The sequence below is a fragment of the Impatiens glandulifera genome, chromosome 9, assembly GCF_907164915.1.
Source record: "Impatiens glandulifera chromosome 9, dImpGla2.1, whole genome shotgun sequence".
Classification (NCBI taxonomy): domain Eukaryota; kingdom Viridiplantae; phylum Streptophyta; class Magnoliopsida; order Ericales; family Balsaminaceae; genus Impatiens; species Impatiens glandulifera.
This window is the reverse complement of record NC_061870.1, coordinates 13,373,000-13,383,052: the sequence shown is the minus strand read 5'-3', so window position 1 is coordinate 13,383,052 and position 10,053 is coordinate 13,373,000. Positions and strand designations below refer to the sequence as shown.

Genomic DNA, 10,053 nt, shown 5'->3' with positions numbered 1-10,053 from the left:
TAATAACTAGACTGGTCCTCCATTTTTTGTTTTTTTATAGCTTTATATATATGATAACTCTCTAGTCTAGTTTGAAACTTCTTGGTGAGTATGAATGATAAAAACATTACATTTTGGTGAGTTTTGTCTTAAATTTCTATCCCAAATGTAAATAACAAAAATATGTTTATCATTTGATTTCTTTAGGTGACAGGATGAAAGTACAATATTACATTAATAATTAGAAAAACTTTATATATATCTGATTAAAAAAATAAAACAGACAAAAGAAATGAAGCCTCATTTTAATTAGAGAATTTGAGTAAATGAAGCTTACTTTAATGTCCATTAGGATTAAGTTTAATAATGCAAATTGGATTAAAGTCCCTTAATATGAAAGGGAAGTTTATCCAAGTCCAATCTCAATTTCTCTATGTCTCCCCTTTTTCAAAATGCAATTTTATAAATAAACCCTTTAACATATAATTATAGAACACTTAAATGAAAACAACTCAATTGTATTGACTATTGAGAAAATCCTTCATCTATAACGTCGACACTTAGCCGGTTTCCGTCTTGCTGTAAGTACTTCTTCACTGAATCCAGACCCATATGACGAAACATAAAGCCCTTCGCGAAACGAGAAACCCTTCGCGAAACGAGAAGCCCTTCGCGTAACGAGAAGCCCTTCGCGTAACGAGAAGTACTTCACGTAACGAGAAGCACTTCGCGAAACAAAACCCATATGATCTGCAAATATCATCATCGACATAAGAACAATAAGATGAACACAAAAATGAATCAATATGAACCAGTATGAACCAATATGAACAGATTTAATTGATTTAAGGTTTTCAGATGGAGATGCTGGAAACATGAACATAAATCGATTTGGGTTAGAGTTAGGGTTTGAAATGAAGGTATTGAAATAAGAACATAAATATGTATTATAAACATCGATTCAGGTTAAGGTTTTCTTATCTTTGTAGATTCATGGGGCATAATCGTAGTCCTCGTCGCCAAAGTTTTCGCCGTCGCCGTCGCCGGCCGACGAACAAGAACAGAGAGAGAGAAGAGAGAGAAGAGAGAGAAAGAGAGAGAAGCAAAATGAAGGAAATGAAAATTTTAAGTATTTATATTAACCTAATTCACTTCGCGTTTCGCGAAGCCACTTCGCGTTACGCGAAAAGGGTAATTTCGTCCAAAAAAAATAAAGTGGTCACCAGATCAAATTTAATTATCAGTGACCACGGACGCAAATACCCCTATCTTTAGGGTCTTTTAGTCCAATTTCTCTCATGAAGCCATTGATACTATCTCGAGCGTCTCCGTGTCTACCATTTCTCTCGTACAGTAGTGGTCGGGGGTTGCTCTCACTCACTGTTTGTAGGTTCAGAGTCTCCGCCGTTCAATCGTCCCCAATGGCGGAACGAGTAATTTCATCTCCTAAACCCGCGGCCAAAATAATCGATTCGCATTTGCATGTATGGGCATCTCCCGATGAGGTAACATATCTTAATTAAAGACCATAAAACCCTAATTTCTCTTATGTATGACACTCTTTCTATCTCTCATAATGTTTTAGCCATTTTTCAATTGACTGTGTAGGCTGTCGATTATCCCTTTTCTCCTGGCCAAGTCCCCACTTTACCTGGCCACTCTGATTTGCTGCTTGAGGTGACATTTCGTGAAATTTTCAATTTTGTGATTATAAATGATTATGAATAAAATGAGTCTTTGTTCTGTAGCGCATGAGAGAGGCAAATGTGGATGGTGCACTAATTGTTCAGCCAATTAATCACATGTTTGATCACAGATATGTTACAAGGTTGGTTGATCACTTTAACTCTTAATCATCCATCTTTGCTTAAGAAATTCTTATGTTTTTTCATCTGGAACAGTGTTCTGAAGAAACATCCGTCTAAGTTTGTGGGTTGTTGTCTGGGAAATCCTGCAGAAGATGGTATTGGTATTAGACAGCTTGAGGAACTGGTCTTGAAGGTTAGACATGGATGAATGATGTTGGAAAGTAGATATTATGATGCTAAATCGTTTTTTTTATGTGTGGCAGGATGGTTATCGTGCTGTTCGCTTCAATCCATATTTATGGCCGTCTGGACAAAAGGTACAACTTGATCAAGTGTTGTTGTCTTCCATTTAACATGAGATTTGACCTGTTTTTGATCATTATGCAAGAGAAAGATGTGATTATTTTAAACTTTTGTTAATAAAGAAAAGAAAGGCTGTGAACAAATAAATAGAAACTAATACTAACTAGTTACATTTCTCAAATAAACGGTAAAAAAAAACACTAGAAACTACAAACTCATGCAGCAAAGGTAGTTAAACAACATTTTTTAAGCGTCAATACCTCAATTCCTTGTAAACTAACAAATTTTGAGTGGAATTAACAACTCTTATCCATGTTTTACTATGAGTAATTGCACGTTCTTGAATCTCCTTCCAAACTACTTCTTCATTTCTAGGTTTGAAACCAAAAACTCTAACATTCGATTTCTCTCATTCCAGATTTCATAAACACGAGCTACAAACGAACATATGTATAGAGTTGAAAAACTGTCTTTTCCCTTTGTACTCGTAATCATCCATTCTTTTACATTAATCCAATCATTAGGAACACCATCCTCCAATCTTCAACGTACTTTGATTAAGCTTGAGCTAGATAACCAATGTAAGAGTATTGAAACATGAGGTGATCAAGCGTTTCTTTTTCCATCCGATATAGTGGGCACTACTCATCCTCAATGAACTTGAATATGCTAACTCGATTTTTGGTCATGAGCTTTCCAAGAAAAATTAGCCAAAGTATGAATCGGTGCCTTGAAACATTTTGTGAGAACTACACTAACTTCCACCACTTAACAAATTCACATTGGCTTCTTATTAATTCCCGAACTTTAAAAGTTGAGAATTTACCCTTCTAACCAAGTGTCATTCACATTTATCAATAGAAAGCTGTCTTAATTTTTTTTATGTGATTTGTTTCTTCATAACTTCCTCTGATCTTTGTAGATGACAAATCAAATTGGGAAGGCCATGTTCTGCAAAGCTGGAGAGCTTGGAATTCCTGTTGGTTTTATGTGCATGAAGGTAGGGACCTCAATCTTTAATCATGCTACTAATATGTCCTGTCAAGTTAATTTTTTTTCGCTCAATGTATTATTTAAATGAGTAGTTGACCATATTGACTTCAAACACCATTTTATCCGGGTTTTTTTATTTGAGTGTGGATCCAGGTGACATTCTGTTTGGCATCGAGGTGTATCTGAGTTTAGTTCGGCCTATAGTTAGATCCATGTACCCGTAAATTATGTGGTAATCATGTTTTGAAGGTTTTGTGATTTTGTGTCAATCTTAACCAACCACACTTATCCAGAAATTCATTGGCAGTTACATACATACTCAAATACAAAACTGTTTCCACATGAAACCAATTGCTTTCATGGATGTTGTACATTAATATTTGGAGGACTTTTATTTGCATCTAGCAGCAATTGAGAGACTCATTAGATGAATTTTGCAGGGTCTTAATTTGCATATAGCAGATATTGAGATCTTCTGCTCAGAATATCCTTCCACTACCGTATTGCTAGATCACTTGGCTTTTTGCAAACCACCAATGTAATTAATCTCTTCAATCTGTGATGATTCATCTACTTGATTTTTTTTTTCTCTTTAAAGAAACCACTCGTGATTATGTTTGTGCAGAAATGATGAAGAAAAACAGAATTTTGAAGACCTTTTGAACTTATCCAGGTTTCCTCAGGTACATTGCATTGTCTCTACCCTAAACAAACAATTAGCATGTTTAGAAGAAATAAATGTTTGTTTTTCTAATCAAATGTATTTTTGAGAAGAAACTTCTCTTACGGAATATAGATTTTAGTATTTTACCAACAAATTGATTTCAAAAATAAAAGAAATGAGAAGAAACTGATTTTGAATCAGCTAAATGCATCATCCTATCTAAGTTTTCAGACTAATTATAAATAATATAGTACAATTAAAGAAACACGTAAAGACTAACTAGGAAAGGCTAATTAGAAAATAATATAATCTAACTATGTTAATTAGCATATTTTCCAGTCACAATTCAGTGTTATTCTGTCTGTTCAACACCCAGAGCATAGATCTTACGACATCTTCCTAAATATGGTATAAAATTGTAAAACTGTTGTGTACAGGTTTACATAAAGTTGAGTGCACTATTCAGGGTTTCAAGAGATCCATATCCATATAATGATATAACTCAAACTCTTTCTCAAATAGTTACCCGTTTCGGTGCAGACCATGTTATGTGGGGCAGGTAACGAAATCTATCTGATTCTTTTGTCCTTGAATAGTTTCTGTTATTTTTGGTAAATGCAAAGCTCGGCCTCACTTACAAAGTAAATGAAAAGATATCCGACAAATAGTATCTCTTTTCAACATGTTTTAAGATTTCATTCAACATGTGCAGTGATTTCCCTTTTATTGAAGCTGAATGTGGATATAAAAAGGCTAAAGATGCAGTTGTGGAAATTGCTAGCAAATTGCATTTGTCATCTTCAGAGATGGAGTGGATTATGGGTAAAACAGCTTTGCAACTTTTTTCAGGCAATTGGTCATCTTAATATAAAACACTCCATTTGGCTGGAACTTCTTTTCTTTTACCTTCAGATAACTAACTATATATTTATTGTATGTAGAAAGGGTGAATTTCTCAAACCCTTTTAAGTGGTTTCAAACCCGGAAAATAAAATTGTTTACAGTAGAAAATACCAAAGACTTTGTCAAGATACCAAATTGATGATGCAAATGCAGCAAAATTTCTTACTAAGAAGCTTTGTGTATAGTTAGAAAAGAAAAAAAAAACTTGTAAAGGTATGTTTTTAGGTAATCCAATGTATATGTATTTGACTCTTAACTTAATAAAGTTTAACAAAGAATTTAACAATTTTTACTAGGAAACTTTGAGGTTTAAAGCATGTTTTGGTTTGACACTCGGCAAGATTTTCAAAGTCTTTAAGGCCTGTCTTAGATGTTTTTTTTTATTCAATTTTATTTTTTTTCTCTCCTCTTCCACCCCTTTCATCTTTTTAACTATTTACTCTTATTAATTTTTTTTCTTCTGAATTTTAAATTATTAAATCATATCCAGTACATTTTATCTAGTTGGTACATCATGTAATTTTTAATAACAGGAGGGGATTTAAATGTTTCAAAATCTATTTTATCTAAATAAATTTAAATATTTTGTACAGGTTTAATTAAACCAAATAAACTTATTTAAGACCAGCACACAAATTCAAACAGTCCTATAAAAAACAGTAATTTAGGGATGATAATGAATTAAAGAATGAACTTAATTCACTTTCCCAGTTTTAGTTTGAATAGAATCCACAGAAATTAAGGTTGTGTACCATTTTTATTAGTCAATTTTTTTTATGTAAAACTATATTTTAATTAAAATAATATAATGAATTAAATATTTATTTAAACTTCTAATATGTTTTATTTTAACATATAAAATATATTATATACATATTTGTGACCTTACACATAAATTTAAAATTATATTTTACTTGGTATTTTTAGTGATAGGTATTCAAATACCAATGTTCAGTGTCAGTCATAATTTATTATAAAATTGTATATCATTTCTACTTTTTATGTTTTATTATATAATAACTTCAACTACAGTAAGATCACAAAATTGAAAAATCCAATCAATGATAGGAATTTTGACATATCTAACAACACAATATTTAAAATACTTAGACAAAATTTACAACCAATTTTTTTTGATAACTCCTAATCTTAAGGCTAAAATGATTTGATATTAAACACTTAAGAACTGCTAGCGATAACTATAATTCTGATTAGGATCCACCTATTTTAGAATTCTGAGTGTTTCTAGACAGTTTGCAGAGTTTTGTGTTGAGTATCTTAACCTTTGTTCTTCTATTCTTCTTTCTTCCATTGATTTGTCAACTCCTTCGAACATCATTTGTATGTACACATTTGAACACCGTCGCATCACTGATCCTTAAAATGTTGAGATATCTGGTTCAATTCTCGTTGAAAACATTTGCACTAAATTAAAAAATCGTGAAAGAGATGAGACTCTCTTTCAGGTAATTTTTACAAACTTTAAGCTTTCTCTATTCCATCCAACTACAACCAGGAATTTTAGAAATCCCCTTATCTTGTATAAACATTCTAACACTCTTAGCATCATCCCACCTCCCTGAATTAGCATATATGTTAGCTAACAATGAGCAATAGCCACTTGAATCACTCTCCAATTCAATACATTTCTTCGCCGCAATTTCACCAATCTCGACATCATTATGCATGTTACAACCCGAAAGCAAAGATCCCCAAACGCCACTATGAGCCTTAACCGGCATCCTTTTTACCAACTCATATGCATCCTTAACTCGCCCAGCTCGCCCTAACAAATCAACCACAATCGCATAATGATCCGCCGAAGGAACAAGGTTATACTTTTCCATTAAGTTAAAACATCCATAACCTTCTTCAACTAAACCAAAGTGGTTATACGCAGTTAATATCCCCATAAATGTAATTGAATTCGGGTTAATCTTACAAGTTTCCATTTCTTTAAATAATCGGATAGCATCATCTGCTCTTCCGTTGATCCCGCAACCCAAAATCAAGGCGGTATAAGAAACTACGTCCTTTTTTCGCAAAGTACGGAATAGTTCGTAGGCTTTATCGATATTTCCGCATTTAGCATAAAGATCGATGAATGCAGTAGCTAAATGATCGTCCATGATCATCCCGTTCTTTTCCATATATGATTCCACCCAAGAACCGTAAATAAGGTCTCCTAACTGCGAACAAGCGCTGATAACGCTCGCGAGTGTCATTTTATCGGGATAAATATTTACATCCGATTTAATCATCTGGTCGAACAAGTTAACAGCTTGTTTGGATCGCCCATTTTGAGCGTAACAAGATATCATAGCATTGTATACGAGTAAATCGTTTGGGCAATTCTCACACGCAAGATCGAAAAGATTCCGGGCAGACTCGACCTCTCCACATTTTGAATACCCGGAAATCATTGTCATCCATGTAATATTATTTCTCTCGGGCATACTATCGAAATAGTTACGGGCTGATTTTATCTGCCCGGAATCTAAATACCCGCTTATCATCGCGTTCCACGACGCGATGGTTTTCTCGGGCATTCGATCGAAGAGTGAACATGCTTTCTCGACATCCCTCGTTCTCCAATAACCAGACATCATTGTATTCCAAGAAATAGAATCCTTGTTCGGCATTTCATCGAATAGATATCGAGCCTTTTCGATTTCGCCTGATCTTATATAACCCGATATAAGAGAGTTCCAAGAAACAACATTTCTTTCACCCATTTCGTCAAACAAATCACGTGCAATCTTCATGTTTCCCATCTTAGAGTAAAAATCAACAAAAGCTGTCTTCACATAAACGTCTTCAAATAACCCATATTTTTGTGCTTGAGAATGGATCATAAACCCAACAGCCTTGTGACCTATCTCAGCACAAGCTTTAAGAGCTGAACAAAAGGAATAAGTGCTAATGGACAATCCCAAGAATCGCATTGTCACAAACAAGGAGAGAGCTTCCCTGTATTGATTCTTCTTGCAGAAGAATCTAATTGTACAAGACCAAGAGAAAGCATCTGGTTTCTGCATATTTAGAAGAATTGTTTTAATGTATTGAGAAGTCCTTTTTGGAAAAGACTTAGCAGATAGAAGAACTTGCTGCAGCAAAAGGGGCTCTAGATGATTAAGCCCATTGACCACCACAATTGCATGAATTTGGTTCACTTGATTGGTAGCTAATGATTGGTTTAACAAGGTTCTCAATTTTGAAACTAACATCCTTTCTACTAAGACTATCCAAAAGACAACCTTAACCCTGAAAATTAATCAAATTAGTCATGGTAAGAATAAAATATCATTTAAATACTTTATAAATATCAATTTTTTCATACACTTAAACTGATCTGCTACTTCAAATTCATTATTGAACATTCAACGCTTAGTTTTCAGTTTAATAGTGTAGGCATTGCTTAACCAATGCATATCCATAATTGCATAGATACCATTCTCTCTTTGGTAACAGCTAGAGATAGTTTCCTTGAATTACCACAACCAAAGTGACTTATATATATATGTAAGTTAGGAATGCTGAAGAAAAATTTACATTAAAACATTTTATCGAACAGTTGGCATGCATAATGTGAAAACATAGTTAATCAAACTAGGTTAATCAAATAGTCCTCAATCAATCAAAGAGGTCTTTAATTAATTGAAATAAACACAATACAACAATTCAATCGGTTTTCTACCTAAGCATAAGTTCATTACTTGTAACTGCATTTTTCTTAACTGAATTCAGCACAGAGGCTTATTATTCTAGAATGAAAGGAATCAATACCTGAAGTTTGAAGATGAATCGGAACTTTATGCTCAGCGCCAGTAAGTTTTGCGCTAATTTTGAAATCCACAATCTCCGAGAGTTGTTGTTCAAATGGAATCGACCTTCAACAACATTAACATTTTCTATTCCTAAAACGTTCAATTTGATTAATCTAAGTGCAGAAGATGATAGTAAGAAGTAAGAAAAAATATTAAAATTAAAAAAAAAATTATTTTATTGTTATAATAAAATATTAGAAAATTATTTTATAAAAAAACGATTTATTTAAGCAAATATCCATCCATATCATTATTAAATAAAAACATGTTCATATTTATAATAATCTTGTTAATTTTTTTTTATAAATTTGAAAAAGTTAATGATATTATATATTATTATTTTTTTTATTTTTTGTAATCATATCATTTAATTTATATATATTAAAACAAATACAAGATACATTTTCTATATATATTAATAATTTAACTTATAATTGTTTTTATTAATAAAATATATTTATAATATCTATAATAGTAAAAATAATAATAATTTAAAATATATAATTTAGAAATAATAATTTTATTTCCAATTTTTTAATCAAATTAAAAAGTCTAATATATTATAAATAGTTTTTGAAATTATGGTTTTAACTTCAAATAATTTATTAACCAATTTAAACTTAAAAATAAATATTTTAAAATATAAATTTGAAATTATAAATAATAAAATTCGTATAAAGTATTATAATACATTTTTATATAAAATATATAATAATAATTTATTATAATAAGTTTGTAATATTAATAATTATTATATATTTTAAATAAAATTATATATATTAATTAAAATAATTTATTGATTAATATATTTTAACTAAAGTTATTCTAAAAATAAATTGTTATTAATTAAAAATATTTTATCATTATTATAAATAAAGATATATAATTATATATAAAATTTGAATTAATATTGTTAATAAATTTAAAATAAAATTATATTTAAATATTTTATATAAAAAATATTAATTATTAATTTAAAAATTATATATATATATATATATATTATTATTTATTTTATTTTAAATATTCAAAATAAATTATTATGTATATAATTTATAATATATTTTATTTAAGTTAATATATATATATATATATATTTATAAAAAAACAAAATTATTATTAATAAAAAGAATAAAATATAAAAAAAATTTAAAAATATATATTAAAATTTTATTTTATAAATAATAAAATACTTTAATTATAACTAGGTAACTTTTTAATAAATTAATAATTCTTATTTTAATATAAATTAATAATTTTGTTTAAATTTATTATATAGACTATCTATTAGAATTAGAATGATTAGTATCAGTTCTCTTCATTTAAAATCTCATTTCATTTTTTATTTTTATTTTTATTTTTTTAATTTAAATTAATATTTTTTTTTAAATTTATTTTAATATATATATATATCATTTATTTATAACTATTAAAATTAATTATAATTAAAAAATATAGTATTTTATTTTTAATTTATATTAAAATTTATTTATAATATATAATATTTAAAATATTTAATAAATAAATAAAATTTATAATAAAATATTGTGAGATAATAATTTAAATTTGAAAATTA

The 10,053-nt window shown here is 29.7% G+C and overlaps 2 protein-coding genes across 2 annotated transcripts; one reads left to right on the top strand and one right to left on the bottom strand.

The window, feature by feature from the left end:
- Nucleotides 1-1,281: 1,281 nt before the first annotated feature.
- LOC124914565 lies at nt 1,282-4,765 on the top strand. The gene is made up of 10 exons (XM_047455144.1): nt 1,282-1,484; nt 1,588-1,656; nt 1,728-1,807; nt 1,881-1,980; nt 2,051-2,104; nt 3,013-3,090; nt 3,524-3,621; nt 3,709-3,766; nt 4,185-4,306; nt 4,460-4,765. The coding sequence occupies exons 1-10, from the start codon at nt 1,401-1,403 to the stop codon at nt 4,611-4,613; spliced, it is 897 nt and encodes a 298-aa protein (XP_047311100.1). The 5' UTR covers nt 1,282-1,400; the 3' UTR covers nt 4,614-4,765.
- A 975-nt stretch (nt 4,766-5,740) lies between these two features.
- Nucleotides 5,741-8,563, bottom strand: LOC124914585 (pentatricopeptide repeat-containing protein At4g22760). Its single transcript, XM_047455167.1, has 2 exons — nt 8,437-8,563; nt 5,741-7,914 (listed from the first exon to the last, which is right to left on the bottom strand). Exon 2 carries the CDS (start codon nt 7,875-7,877, stop codon nt 6,144-6,146), a length of 1,734 nt encoding a protein of 577 aa, XP_047311123.1. The 5' UTR covers nt 7,878-7,914; nt 8,437-8,563; the 3' UTR covers nt 5,741-6,143.
- Between the last annotated feature and the right edge of the window lie 1,490 nt (nt 8,564-10,053).

Coding starts and splice junctions, on each gene's coding strand:
- LOC124914565 (XM_047455144.1), top strand. CDS start 1,401: ATGGCGGAACGAGTAATTTCATCTCCTAAACCCGCGGCCAAAATAATC. Junction 1,657..1,727: donor ACTCTGATTTGCTGCTTGAG/GTGACATTTCGT, acceptor TTTGTTCTGTAG/CGCATGAGAGAGGCAAATGT. Junction 3,622..3,708: donor GCTTTTTGCAAACCACCAAT/GTAATTAATCTC, acceptor ATGTTTGTGCAG/AAATGATGAAGAAAAACAGA.
- LOC124914585 (XM_047455167.1), bottom strand. CDS start 7,877: ATGTTAGTTTCAAAATTGAGAACCTTGTTAAACCAATCATTAGCTACC.